Source organism: Urocampus carinirostris, chromosome 1, assembly GCF_059441175.1.
Source record: "Urocampus carinirostris isolate Australia breed hairy pipefish chromosome 1, RoL_Ucar_1.0, whole genome shotgun sequence".
NCBI classification, from domain to species: Eukaryota; Metazoa; Chordata; class Actinopteri; order Syngnathiformes; family Syngnathidae; genus Urocampus; species Urocampus carinirostris.
Window position 1 is genome coordinate 21099771 of NC_142349.1, and position 15669 is coordinate 21115439.

Consider the following 15669-nt stretch of genomic DNA (forward strand, 5'->3'; position numbering starts at 1 on the left):
TGGACGGTTCACCCTGTTAGGCTCTGGTAAGCGGTTCCGTACCACCAAGTTCTGCAAAAGCGTTGTCCCCCTGGCCATTAGACTGTAAATAACCAATCCAATATGTAGCAAGTCTACCTTGCTTCTAAATCTGCACATCTGGTTTTCCTTGCCAACTAGCAGTTCTCGTTGTACCTAGCCACCCATTGCATATTCGCACATCTGTTCTTCTCTGCACTGCATACATATGTTTAGCTGACAGCCTATTTTGCATATATATCCTAAATGTTCCTCTTGCACTACTGTACAGTATGTATATTGTTAAAATGATTTGCCTACAGTGCACATCCATATATTTTTTAAGTTTTTATATTTTTTGCGGGCTGAAAGTGTTTTGCTCAGTACACATGTGTACCAGATTGACAATAAATTGAAGTGAAACCGAATCTGAAAAATATCTGATCAAAGGCTACATCTGAAGGACTAAACTATACCCCATTGGATCACATCCCTGGCTAAAAAAAAGCTCAGAGAGGAATTAACTTTTTAGGGCACATTTCATACAAACATGTGGTGACGCATCGTCTTTTTTATTTACAAGCTTTGAACTTAAGCATTATGGTAATATCTTGTGTGTAGCCAAAGATGGCCAGCTGCTGACTGCCTAGTAATAATAATTGATCAACTCACAAATCTGCCAGGTAGCAACTGAATCAGCAAAAGGTACTTCAGTTTGTATATAGTGTTGGCAGAACAGCTTATGCTAGACAGGCAAAAATGAAGAAGAAGAAGAAGAAGAAGAAGTGCCATTACACTCACACACACACAAACAAAATAGGAAAAAAAAGACATCATAAAAAAATGGCTGTATTTTTGTAAAGTATTGGTATAAGTGCAATCTGATTTTCTTCAATCAATGTTTTTTTAATATTTTAGTATACAGGTGCAGGTAAGAGGAGGAATATGCCTCGCTTTGGGAGTGACCAATGGAAGCGGCTCATCTCTTGGCTTTAAATTCTGCTTAAGAGAGACGTAAGCATATTTCTGGATTTGCCAAATGTAACCCCCATTACAAAGCAAGTTACAGATACATAAATTAAACCCTAATTCAACATTTAGATGAAATATTACAATTTGATAGGAAACATTAGTAAATAGTATAGTAAATATTTGATCATAAAACTAAATTGTGAAATGAAATAAATTAGTTTAATTAGCAATCAATGATATTTTATTTTCTGTTTCAATAAAGTTTTGTAAAAATAAAAACACATCACAGACGTCATAGCAAGAACCTATAGCGCGTCTTTACTGTAGTCATTGCACGTAGCGGGCAGAACACGCACGCCAGCGTAGACGACAGACAGGCCAGGATCTGAAAGTGTCAATATAGATTCTCGCTTGAAAAAACAAATCTCTCCCATTTTTTTGTTTTGACTCTTACCTATGACAGTGTGATTCACCATAGACGAAGCCCCAAACGAGAGGTGTTTTGGTGAGTTTGTTTCCGTCTCTCTTTATAGTTTTAGACGGTTGATTTGGTGCACCAAGAAAACATAACTGACGGTAATTGATGATAACATTTAAATCAAATTTGAGATTTAATGTGTAATGTAAGATCAAACATTCGGGAACTCTGTTTGACCCTCTGTGTGACTAATACGAGCTTTATCAACCAAAAAATTGAGTAGATGATGGTCATCAAACTGATATAGAAACAAAACAGGGTTATTAAACAAATATTAAACAAATTTAGAACTTCGCATTCAACCTTAAAGCAAGTAAATGTTAAATTTTGTCTTTTGTCCATTGATCCATTGATGGTGTTTCCTAGACTAATTTTACCACTCATCAAATGTAGAACTACTCCAGTAGCTTTTGTCTTCTCTGCCTGAAACCATATGTGCAAAAAAAGCAGAAAAAGAACATGGGGAGTCTAGAAGATCAGAATAAGCTTAGTGCAATGGAGGATGTAAAATGTTCAATAGGTGTTCATCCCTATAAACATCATGTACAGTCAAACCAGGGTATACCACAAGAATGTTAGATGAAATCGACTCTCTTTTGAATTTAATTCCAAGAGTAGGATGTCATAGGATGTGTGCAGCCATGAGCACAGATAGGCGTAAAAGGGCTTTGATGGACAGCTCTCTTGTGGTTAGAGAGACAAGGACAATGTAAGATTGTCTAAACATCTCTTGTCTGAAAAAACGCTTCCGAAAGCATTTTCAGACACATCCGATCATGCGCACACTAAACCAACACTCTACCTCCTGCCGCATCTCACCTCCCATAGGGTCTTAAACTCCCTCTGTTCTATTCGAAGCAGCTCGCTGGTTTCTCTGCTGATGATAGTAGCGTGCCGTGGAGTGTTGTCCAGGATAGACTCCCCAAAGGCTGTGCCGATCCCCAAAGTACAGATGGTGACTGCGTCCTACAGACAAAAGGAAAACAGAATCTTGTTTATTTTATATGCCGACAATTGAAGCTGAAGTCAACCCCAAAGATTCCCGAACAATTTTATATATGATTCTAAACATGGCATTTGTGGTGGTAGAATATGAGTTCAAAAGGGATTTTCATTTTTTTTAATTCATCTATGTATGTGGTTATTTTGAGAGTTGGTGTCTCAAGTTGATGACATTGATGTTGCCCAGGGCTCATGTAAGAGCCAATCACGGTTCACCTGTTCTCTAAAGCCGAGCCATGATTGGTCATTACCAGTGACGTGCTGTGAAGTTCATTTCTGGTGAGGCACACTCAAATTTAAAAACAAAGAACCTACACCTTAATTGCCATTTGATTGGCAAAGCAAGAAAGCAATATACAAACCGGGGGTCTTTAACATGGCTGCCTGCTAAGGGCAGCTGAGGTGCTCCCGGACCGTTTCTTAAACTAGCTCATTATAATTTTCTAGTACAATTATTTTTTAGTGGTTGATTGGGTCTATTTAACCGTACTTCAATGAATTAACTGCGTTACAACATAGTATCAACATAGTAATAACATGATAAGTTTTTATTTTACAAATGCATATCAAACAACAACAAAAAGTATCTCTGCTCGATTGGAGACCCTTGATTTAAACTGCAGATTAGAAGAAAATAAAACATTTTATTGTCTTTCCTTTTAGATAATAGCGATAATAGAACAATAGAACAAAATAAGTTATAAAAAAAAAAGTCCATATGAGTATAAAATTACTATTAGCCTGACAATAGCATCCATCCATCCATCCATTATCTGTACCGCTTATCCTCATTAGGGTCGCGCGGGGTGCTGGAGCCCATCCCAGCTATCTTCGGGTAATGGGCAGGGGACACCCTGAACTGGTTGCCAGCCAGTCGCAGGGCACACAGGGACAGACAATTCACCCGCTCAGTCACACCTAGGGACAATTTGGATCGGCCAATTAACCTGACAGGCATGTTTTTGGAACGTGGGAGGAAACCGGGAACCCACACAAGCACGGGGAGAACATGCAAACTCCACACAGGAGGCTTGATCTCACGACCTCAGAACTGTGCCGCACACGCGCTAACCACTGCGCCGCTGTGCTGCCCGACAATAGCATCATTAGTTCTATTATTTAGGACTGGGCTGTGGGCAAAATCAGAATATTTGGTCTCATTATCTCCCTTTGCCATAACGCAAGAGAATTGCATGCCTAACACAATAATACATTCCATACTCATTGTATTCATATTATTCATAGTACAATGTGAAATATCAGTGATTTCTGAGAATAGAAATTAAAAAATTGTGAAGTTAAATGAAAAATAACTTTAACAATGATTAAATACTGCAGTTTAATATTTATTGGATTTTATATTTCTGTGATGACAGGTTCAGCGCAGCCTAAGCTGCCTCCCCTGAATGTATGTCACTGGTCATTACCTGAAGTCTGAGCAAAGTCAATGTGATCAAAACTAAACACCAACTTGAATGAAAACAGGTGGAATTTTCTTCTTAACTCATATTCTACAACACAATATTGATCAAAATGCCTTGTTTAGACTAGTGGTCCAGAAAACAAATTATTGTTAAGAAATCATTAACATTGAATTGATGTGTTTATCACTGATGCAGAAAAGCACATTCTTTTATTTCATATTCTGAAATTCACATGAAAGCCTTATTAAGTGACATTTCAAATATAGACACGGAATCTAGGCCACCAAGTGGGCTGTATTCATGAAAACGGCCATTGAAACTGGATGGGCTTTGTTATTTTAGCCCTTTACTGGAACAAATCCTCTTTACTCTTCCCTCATGTGTCAGTCTGCGAGCAATTCTGTGCACCCGGAAAATATCCACAGTGTTTCACTCTTCCCTCATTTTATGTGACAGCCTTGTTCCAAAATTAATTCTTTAAAAATGCTCCAAAATTCTAGGCACTAAATCCACATTGATAACATTGAAATTACAATTTGCATAGCATTAAACATTTATTTATTATCTATTTATCATAAAGAGATATCACATAGATACATTGTACATTTAACTGCATAGATGTTTAAAGGAGCATTGTTCATTATTTAGCGCCTCCTAGTGGTAAAACAAAAACTTAATTGAAAGAAAATGACCTTAATTTAATTAATAAGCTAAAATATACAAACTAATATGTAAACGTGCATTTTTTTAAAAACAATCGTAGGTCGAGTAATTACCGTTTGTTTTACAAAACATGAGCCTCACCTACAGATGGCTGACATAAATGCCTGACATCCTGCTGCTATGGGTACAGAAAAAACTCGAAAAGGCTGGTAAAAAAATGGAAATGAAATGGTGCGTTTTGGTCACTTTGGGTCTCCGTAGTTTGTGTTCTTCCTTATGCTTTTTAACATTCGTGTTCTTCCTCATACTTTTTAACATTTATTTTCAGTTTTACTACACCATACAGCAACATCTAGTGGTCATATAATACAAAGCATCCCTTTAAAAGAATTTTAATTAATTTTTGGGTGGAATACATGCATGTTTTCCACAATTAAGGAAAATAAAGAATTTTAGATATGTTTTTAAGACCAAATTTAAGCTAAGGTGTACTTTTGACATGCAGGTTTGATTCCCAGCTCCTGTCGGTGATATGTCGAAGTGTCCTTGGGCAGACACTAAATCCCTAATGCCCCCAATAAGCAGGTAGTCGCATTGCATGGCTGAAGCTGCTATCGGTTTGTGAGTGTGTGGGAATGGGTAAGTGTGAAACGCTTTGAGAGGTCTTCATTGACTTGAAAAGCGCTAGATGAACGCAAAACATTTACATTTATGATAAATAAAGCTAGTCTCTGCGTCACACATTTAACATAAAGTAAATCAGTTCAATATTTGGACCAATGCAGCAGTACCGCCAAAAAAATTAAAGATTCTAGGACTTTAATACAAGCTGCAATATTTGAAACAACAGAAATTTCGAAATAACAACAAGAGAAAAATTGGTATATCGGGAGATCTTACCTGGTGGTTGGCCGTTTCTGACACTTTGACATCCAGAGAGCCTGAAAGAACCGCATACCAGCTGGTGCCAATGTCTCCCTGTCGAAAAACTGTAAACACCAAAAAAAAGGCAGGACAAAACTTAAATGGCTCCTTTCCAATTGTGTATAGTATAATATACTAATATTTTATTCATATAGTCCGATATGAGTTAACGACAAATCCTCCTATTTCACTTTTCACTGGCACTGAACATGTGACAGGTTTTCAACAGAAATATCAGGTTTTAAAATGTCAATTCAAGTCATATTTATTGGTACAACCCTTTTTCAAATAAATGCTCAACGGGTTGCACAGCCCACCATTACAATGACCCCTGATCTAAAACATACATGAGGGCAAGAAAAATTCCCAAAAACCTCATCTTGAGGAAGATTAAAAAAAAACCTTGAGAAGGGTTCACGCATAAGGTAATCCTTGAACAAATTGTGCAAAAACGAGGTTCTTGTCACTAAATCCCGGCCAACACACTAGTACATAAAAATAAAAAGGTAAAATCCCACTTACAAACAGGATCAGTTTAGACCAACAGGTCGTAAATCCATTACGATCGTGACGTCCACTGCCAAGATTAAATCTCGTTACTGTACTGCATGTAGTGTTAAATTGCTGAGCCGACGAACTGCCAAAATTGTTGTACGCATTGCTGGGCTGCTTTGTGCAGCAGTACCAGACAATTAATTCAAAAAATGACCACATGATAGAAAAAATGAGCATCCGTTGGGAAAAAAGAGAGCATCTACTGGGAAGTGTCTCGTCTCTAGCCATAAGTGAGCCGGGACAGGCTCCAACTCATTCTTATTAGGCCGAACAAGTGTCTCTGTCAGATCAAATCCTTTTTTGCCGAGCAGACATTCGGTTACAGATATCGAGATTGTTGTGAAAGACGTGCAAAGGCCACACGTGGACTCCTAGAATTAAAAATATGCTCAATATATTTGCTGTGGGAACTTCATTATCCTTATGTGTATGTACTGTTCTGTGGCATATCCTTTGAGCAGCAACATATTTTTGAGCTGTTTTGTGTAAGGTTACACAGAGACTGACAACTCACTCGTTCATTCACGCCTAGGGACAATTTGGACCGGCCAATTCACCTGACATGCATGTTTTTGGAATGTGGGAGGAAACCAGAGTGCCTGGAGGAAACCCATGCAAGCACGGGGAGAACATGCAAACTCCAAACAGGAAGGTTCGATCTCATGACCTCAGAACAGTGCCACACACGCGCTAACCACTGCCCCGCTGTGCTATATTTATATATATATATATATATATATATATATATATATATATATATATATATATATATATATATATATATATATATATGCAGCACGGCGGCGCAGTGGTTAGCGCTTGTGCGGCACAGTTCATGTCATGGGAACCTGTCGTGGGTTCAAATCCAGCTCCAGACTTCCTGTGCGGAGTTTGTATGTTCTTCCCGTGCTTGCGTGGGTTTCCTCCGGGCACTCCGGTTTCCTCCCACGTTCCAAAAACATGCATTTCAGGTGGATTGGCCGGTCCAAACTGTCCCTAGGTGTGAATGAGCGAATGAGTTGTCTGTCCCTGTGTGCCCTGCGATTGGCTGGCAACCAGTTCAGGGTGTCCCCTGCCCACTGCCCGGAGATGGCTGGGATGGGCTCCAGCCCCCCCGCGACCCTAATGAGGATAAGCGGTACGGCTAATGAGATGAGATGAGATATATATATATATATATATATATATATATATATATATATGTATATATGTATATATATATATATTTCCGCAACCCTAATAAGGTCGGTACAGCTAATGAGATGAGATATATATATCAGCACAGCGGCGCAGTGCTTACGTGGGTTTCCTTCTGCACTCCGGTTTCCTCCCACATTCCAAAGACATGCATTTCAGGTGGATTGGCCGGTCCAAATTGTCCCTAGGTGTGAATGAGCGAGTGAGTTGTCTGTCCCTGTGTGCCCTGCGATTGGCTGGCAACCAGTTCAGGGTGTCCCCTGCCCACTGCCCGATGATTGCTGGGATGGGCTCCAGCACCCCCGCGACCCTACTGAGGATAAGCTGTGCAGCTAATGAGATGAGATGAAATGAGATATATACAGTGGGACCTCGCTACTTCGCGGTTCCACGTTCGCGAGTTCAGAACTTCGCGGGCCTAAAAAATAATAATAATAAAATCAAATAATAATAAAAAAAAAAAACATTAAAAAAAAATGGATCTTTTTTTTTTTTTTTTTAGCATTTTTGAAAGGGCGTCGCTACTTCGCAGATTTTCACTTTTCGCGGGTGGTTTTGGTCCCCATTAACCGCGATAACCGAGGGATTACTGTATATATATATATATATATATATATATATATATATATATATATATATATATATATTATTGAGTTGCATAATAAGCAAAAATACATTAACTATCATAAAAAACATTTCTTTTTTAAATTGACATACAAGAGAATTAACTAGAGGGAGCTGACATATATGTCTTTCATCTTGCTGTTACGAGTACCCACAAAAGACAAACACCTTGTGAAGGGCTGAAAAATGGTGCGGTTTGGTCATTTGGAGTCTCCATAGTTGGATATCTTAGTTGTGCTTTGTAGCACTCGTTATCGGTAGCAGGGGCATCTAGTGGTCAGACATTCCACAGTGTCCCTTTAAGGAAAGCCTACTTTTGTATGACGGGAATTGATCTGAAGAAAAACATTATTTGTGTTTTTTTGAAATATTATTCTGTAATATACAACTCATACACTTTTCTCATACTACGTGTGTGTTACTCACGTGGTTAGGATTCGATCAAAAACACTATTACAAACTGACATGGATTTATATGGCTTTTAAACAAAACGATCATGGACTTCGGACTATGTGAGTGTTTACATACGTGTAATGCCTTTCTCCAGACATTCATAGAAGGCACAGGTGCACATCTGCACCAATAGCGGAGGTGGGAACTTGGTAAAGGCTTTGACCTCTTTCAGTCGGGTCAGAATGATATCCACATCCTCTCCTGAGCGCTCCGAGGGCCTTAGCAGAAAAAGACACGTGATGATATGTTAAAACCACACCAGATGAACTCCACGCCACTTGCGTGCTAGGCTGCATGACATGATGTAACCTCTTAAATGTACCCTGTGGACAGCATCCTTTGCACAGTTGAGCAAATATCCTGCGTCAGCAAATTCATAACAGTAAAAAAACTCAAATGTTGATTGCCAGCGGTGACACTATAAAAACTATCTGAACAAAAAATGACAATGAAATGGTGAAAATGCTAACCCAGTGTTGAATCGAAAGGGAATGGGTAAAATGCTGGATTTTTTAATTTACTTAAACCACATGAAGGCCCTGAAATAAATCTAATTTTGAACCCATTGTGCTCGGTGAAAACACTAAACTGGCCCTGGGTATAATTGACAAAGTCTCAAATGGTATGGGAAAACAGCGCTACATATTTTTAGTGTATAGGTTTAATGTTTTGGCCTTAGTGTCTTTATTGTCTGAGCTCAAACAGTCGGGAGCTTTCAGGCATTTCTTCTCATCTCAGACCTCCCATGGGGCGCCGATGCAGGATCTCATTTAGTCCTGATTCTTTTTTCTAATGCTCTTAATTCAGAGCACAAGGCATGTTGTCGAGATCTGTGACACACTTGAGTTTGATTGCAAACGTTCTTTTTAACAATGTAGCGCCAACTGTGAGTAACACACTATTGTACGTCATCCGTTTACTTTTTTTTTTCTTGGTAGTGACTCATCCCGTGCATTTGCGCTCATAAAAGAAGTTACTGCCTTGCCTCCAACTATTCAGAATGTCAACTAAGATGAATAAAGAGCATGGAGTTTTCTTTTTTATCCCCCAAGCGCTCCATTTTATCTTCTCCATTAGTGCCATATTCACATTTTGCTTCAATCCATTAAGAACGCCACAAACACAACCTCACCTACTCCATTTATGTCTGGGATGTGAGCTCTCGGGCACGCTGACGATTCTCCTATTTCGCACATGTACCCACGCAAAACGTTTGTGTCCTCGAGCAGTTGTTTGTCTTCTGTCCTCAAATGAGCTATTTGCAGAGCCCGCCAAAAGCAGCTGAGGACCCACAGGTTTTGCAAGGAGCCCAACGTCATTAATTTTTTTTCTTAATGTGTGACTCAGCCTTACACTAACCTCCTGATGCAGGCAAATTATTTCCTTGGTGACCAGACAGAGCGACGCATAGCAGCGGACACTTATGGATAAGACAGGTGGAGACAGGACGCTTGACATTTTATGGTCAGGGAAGCTTGTGCCAGTGTCACCCTTTGCCTATGCTGTAGAAGTTTTGTCATCATCCGTGAAAATGGACACATTGTGGTCACTTGTCTTTTTGAGGTCATTGTTCCTGTCCTAAGTGCTTCCTGTTTCTGTTGAAAGTAAAGCCTTGCCCCCCTTTTACCATGAGACCACGTTACGATTCACCACAGACAATGCAGCGATTTTAGAGCAAAAAAAAACTGAAAGCTTAGTACAGGGGTAGGAAAACTACGGCCCGCATCAGGCCTGCCGGCGGATTTAATCCGGCCAGCGAGACAATACTGAGAAAACGATGCCCTGCAGTTTTAAATGTCTGCTGGACGTCGCTAAAGCTGCGCGCCACTCTAAACCACCCACTGTAGCTGTAGATGCTGGCTAACGTTTATCAAACAGGGAACATTTGTGGAAATGATCATGCCAATGTTGTTTTATTTCAAACCAAAGTCTTTATTTACAGCAATACAATTGCACTCACCTGGAGTTCTTATCTTGTGTCCTTTTGTGTACCCCCACAAAAACCATATTTCCCATGGCTCTCAAAAATCTGGCTATGTTTTTCTGTGCATGCTTTCTAAAATCAATGTTGTTTATCAAGATATCAAATTTAATGTGATTTGTCACGGTTGCAATGGCGCCCAATTGGCCCCCGCCGTGTGGCGCCAGCTTCTGTAACGGTTGTCAGGGCGCCCAATTGGCGCCGCCCATGGACACCAGCTGAAACTTGTTGACAGATTGCTCCCTGACTACTTAAACGCTGTCCTGAGAGTCGCCTTTGGTCAGAGCGTCTGCGAAACTCCTGCAAAACTGTTTTGACATGTCAAGCCTTGAGAATCTCAGTTTTTCCTGTGTTTTTGTTCTTGTTTTGCCAAGCCCTGTGAATCTCCGTTTTTCCTGTGTTTTTGCTCCTGTTTTGCTCTCGCCACGATCTGTTTGATCTTACCACTTCCGCGTTCCGAAGAATCTACTCCCCGCTCTCCAGATCGATTGTGCGCTCCTTACTCTTCTCCCCAATAAACTGTGAGTAACGTTACGCGAGTGGGTTTTGCTTCCTACTTTCTGTCTTGGTCCTGACAGATATCAAACACTTCTGAAGTAGCCCTAATGAGTTTTTCTATTAAAATGATCAAAATTAATGCTTAAAAATAGGATACTGTATATAATTTTACTATTACTCTTATTTAAAGTATTTTTTGTAAATTATAATATATTTATTTGTTTCTACTGTTAGTGTTTCAAATCCAATTGGATGAAATGGTCCCTTTATAAACAGACAATGAAACACAACTTGTGCAGGTAAATGTAAACGAGAAAGAAATGGATTGGCATATGTTATCTATTTTTCTAATGTATTACAGAGGTATCAGATTTGGCATATACAAAAAACTACATACATCAATCAGCATTTTTTTCCCTCCAGAACCTGTGCAAATTTCTATCAAACCAATAGAGCCCGCAACTTTGATATTTTGCCCACCCCTGGTTTGGAACGATTTTTTTACTCTACAAAGAAGCATCACCTTGAATGATTAAAACATTTACCAGACCATAAACTACTTCCTTTTTCATATGTGGTGAACCACCAATGGTTTCTACAAAAATCTTCAGAATGTATGTTTCAAGTTAAAATTGGACCTGCAAAATTAATAACTAAGTGAATAAATACAATTTGCAGTTACTATTTATATTTTAAAGTAGTCATGTACTTGCTACTGCAAGCGCAAACAAAGGACTCTTATTTGGAAGGGAAATTGCAGCCTATCACAATTTTGTCTGCTTGAGAGGCTTGAGACCGTAAACATGCCAGATACAAATGCAATGCCACAAAAAATTGCCCATTGAGAATGCTCTCAGTACACAATCAAATGTCAACAGGGACATTTTTACAACACAGCTTTTAGTGACCTGTTAATGCTTTGTTATTGCCCTGTTGCTGCTGTGTTACTGCCATGTCACAGATACTGTTTGTAAAGAAATGTATTACATATTACAATTTGGGCACCTGTGACTTAGAATTAGGCATGCATTATGTCTATACAAAATGTTAATTTCTTCACAAATATATTGCATGCATCTTATAAAACAGTGGGCACTGTAGTCCAGCAATTACAATAGTTTACTGTTTGCTGACATTATTTTCATTTAGTCTGATAAAACTTTACTTTCCATTCCTTGACCTACAATGTAATTGGTCAAAAAATTGCATATAAACACTAGAATAATTTCCATAAAAGCAAATTTAATTGTTTAAAATAAAACAACTTTTCACAACGTAATCTTTCCATTTTCCACTTAGACCAGAAGTCTACCTAAAGGATTTTCGAAAAATAATATGAGGTCTGTGTGGGTCAAGAACACATCATTGTAAAGAAAATATTTTTAGGTTGAAATGTGAGTCCAATTTACTCTTCAAAAATGAAAGTGAATGTACAACATCAATTGGAAAATATGCATTACATCAAACAACAGATGTTTGTAGTGTGTTGCCTTTTAAATACTTTGTTAGAAAACAGTTTCTTTGCTTGCATTGCAGTCAACCAAATGCCAACATTTGTTCATCAATGTCCGCCAAGTTGAATGGAAAACACTTGAAACACAAACACAGACTGTTTTGCAACCGTAGCAGCGACTCATTCACTTTTCCCCACAGCCATCTGCAGCACCACAAACCTGTGAAACTGTAAACAACACTGAATATTAATCAGCATAAACACTACCAGTCATAGTAAAGCTACACATGATCCGATCGAATTCCACACAACTATTTTTCTGCAGCATCTCAATTTCTATTGAGCTGAACTCAAAACAACCTTGCCGCTGAGAACCCCAATTCGTGTTTGGGCAGAGTCATGCATGGTGTTGACAGGACCAAGTACATCGTCCTTGATACTTGAGGCCACGAAACTAATCAGCTCTCATCTCGTATATCACACACTGCTGCAATAAATATCTGAGGACGGATAGATGGGAGAAGGTCACATTTTAACCTCTGTAATCTTGTCACTGTCTGCCTCCATCATTACTGTTCACAGGAGCCCTTCAATGATGAAACGCGTACCACCAGGCAGTGATTGAGTAAGAGGCGAATGAGTGAGGAGCACAAAGAGAACCAGTCTAATCAAATCTCACTGCTACCAGTTGGTTTGTAACAGATTCTGTCTCCGTATGCATACTGTTCATGGAGAGATCAAATAGGTGACTTTTGGTTTTCCTAGACTTTTCTCTGGCAAAAGGTAGCATATGTGCGTTTTTGGGATCTGGCTGCGCCTGAATGAAACCAGTAAAATCACATCACACCGATTGCGCCTCAAGTGAGATTTCGTTTCGTTTTTTTCTGTCAAATTCTCAAACATGAGAACGGCACGGCGGATGAGTGGTTATCGCGTGTGCGGCACAGTTCTGAGGTCACGGGATCAAATCAAGCTACCAGCCTTCCTGTGCGGCGTTTGCATGTTCTCCACGTGCTTCGGTAGGTTTCCTCCGGGCACTACGGTTTCCTCCCAGATTCCAAAAACATACATGTCAGGTTAATTGGCCAGTCAAAATTGTCCCTATGTGTGAATGAGGGAGTGAATTGTCTGTTTCTGTGTGCCCTGTGACGGGCTGACAACCAGTTCAGGGTGTCCCCTGCCCACAACCCGAAGATAGCTGGGATGGGCTCCAGCACCCTCGCTACCCTACTGAGGATAGGCAGATAATGGATGGATGGAAACACAAACATACTAAAGTAGACTGGTTTTGGCACTGAAATGAAGATGTGCCAAATTTAATGAGATCACATTATCTGTTTGATTGTGTTGAGTCTTTCACCTTCTTCTTACATTCTAAATCATGCATGTTAATCCAAATTGTGAATAGGTGTGAATTGGATGCTTATTTATGTGTATGCCCTTTGATTGTCTGACATTAAGTCCAGTGGAATACTTCTTGTTCCACACATTCTAGCCGGACAATGCTCCAGCTCTACTGCATGCCTTTCAATGTATACATTTTGCCTATATTTTATACTTTTTTGATAATTAAAAGTTGAGTAAGCCCTACATTATTTTTTGTATGAGACTTTTTATTGGGAAAAAAACGAAAAAAAAACTATTTTTCTTGTTAGACCGAGCTTGTGTTGCTCGTTACGCTGCTAATCTGACTTGTCTTGGTCACTGGTAGCAGACGATGACGTCATCATAGATTGCTGATTGCTAAAAAAAAAAAAAAAAAAACACACACATTTAACTCTGGAGAACACAACACCTCTTCTCCTCTTTGGAAAATTATGACCTGGAAGTTCTCCAGGGTTAAATCAAAAGTTCATTTGCTGAACATCACATTCTATTGATGAGAGAGATTTAGAAAGTTCTGCTCTGTGTTCCCCACTCTCATCCCTACAGTGAGAGAGTTGTGATTGTGCACGCTATTGTCATGCGTAAAACACAATTCGTGTGTGCTTGTCTAAGACCGGAAGTGACAAACACCAAACACAAATTTAATGCTATTGGTGGAAAGGTTTATTCGGGCAGAAAATAAAGCAGCATTAGACTTAAATACTAGTACTGAGTAAAGATATTTTTTGTGTCTTTGAATTTGAAAAAGCGGTAGATTTCTTTCTAAAGTGGTGGGTGTGAAAAAAGTTGGTCAAAAGTGTATAACAGTAGTCTTGGCAGGTATGGGTAGGAGATAGGAGAAGAAAACGTCATCTTATATTGCTAAATTTGCTCCGTACTTTACAGCGAACTTTTTCCTTAATCATTTACTTGACAAATAAAATTAACATGTGTACACAAATAATTTTGGGGTTTTTTTTCTACATAGTTTGTCTAGCTATGAGTGAATAGGTTCTGCAATGTATTGGTAGGGCTTATTATCGCTTAATATGGGAAATCGCAATCATTAATAAGGGGAGCAATTGGCTAATATTGCCAGGTATGCAACTGTGATTGTAAAAAAAAAGAAAATATTGACGACGTGGAAAATTAAGGAATGTCCCACCCATTTTCTACCACGTACTGGGAGTCAGTTACAGCTGAAGTCTACACAGGTGATGACGGCAAGATGGTGGGCTCACGTTGCTAAGGGTAACATAGGGATGTGTCATCGTGGGCTGTGCAGTGTATGTGTGGGGCGTGCGAGCAATGGGGCTTATACCTTTCATTTTTCATTGTTTCTAAAATGCAAAGCCTCTTGTGTTTAATAACTTGCAGTTCTTTCAACTTGTTTTAATTTCAAATGCCAATTAAAGATCCTTAATTGGATACCGGCACTGGGCTGTCATGGTTTTACGAAAGCAAGGAAAGGCTATTCGCAAACAAGAAAAGAATAGAATGATGACAAAGAAACAGATTGGAATATTTAATATGAAGTAACCTTGCATGCATGCATACGTGCGATCATGCTTTTAAAACCATGTGCATCGTGGAGCAAGTAGCCCGTGCAGTGTAGTAGAAGCCGCTGCTGCATCATGGTTAACGTGTAACGAAAAAACAACGAGAAAAGCATGTGCAATGCATATCCGGCTTGACAATGCTTTTACATTAGCAATAAAAGGTGCTAAGCAAGACATACTTGAGTGCTTCGCTGCGTATGCAGCCATGCAGCGGCACTCATCAATCACGCCGATCGGTTGACAAAAATCAGGGCCCGGGGGTAAAAAAGGTGTATACAAGATCGTCCCCGCCTTGTCGGACTAACGAGCGGTGAGGGACGCAGTGCACCCACCCACTCACCTCTTGTCCAGACAACAGATCCATTCGGCCGACGGGGACAGATTGGGAGACGCTTGAACCATCCTTCCTTCTTTCTGTAGTGATTCTCGTCGGAGGCTGCAATGCTACCCAGTTGTCGCTTAATATATGCGAGCACAGGCAGCAAGCAGCCCCTCCCGCTTTGCTGGCGTGGAGCCGCCTCTA

The 15669-nt window shown here is 39.6% G+C and overlaps 1 protein-coding gene across 2 annotated transcripts in view; it reads right to left on the bottom strand.

Moving 5' to 3' along the window:
* rapgef4b (Rap guanine nucleotide exchange factor 4b) overlaps positions 1-15669 on the bottom strand; it is a 56755-nt gene extending 41086 nt beyond the window's left edge. The window contains exons 1-4 of one of the 2 annotated variants that reach the window (XM_088329768.1): positions 15487-15669; positions 8366-8508; positions 5437-5525; positions 2267-2413 (exon numbers count right to left, since the gene is read on the bottom strand). In XM_088329768.1, coding sequence (XP_088185894.1) covers positions 2267-2413; positions 5437-5525; positions 8366-8508; positions 15487-15548 — 441 coding nt within the window. In that variant the 5' untranslated portion in view covers positions 15549-15669. The remainder of the gene's footprint in view (positions 1-2266; positions 2414-5436; positions 5526-8365; positions 8509-15486) is intronic. The other variant, XM_088329759.1, reaches the window with a different exon arrangement.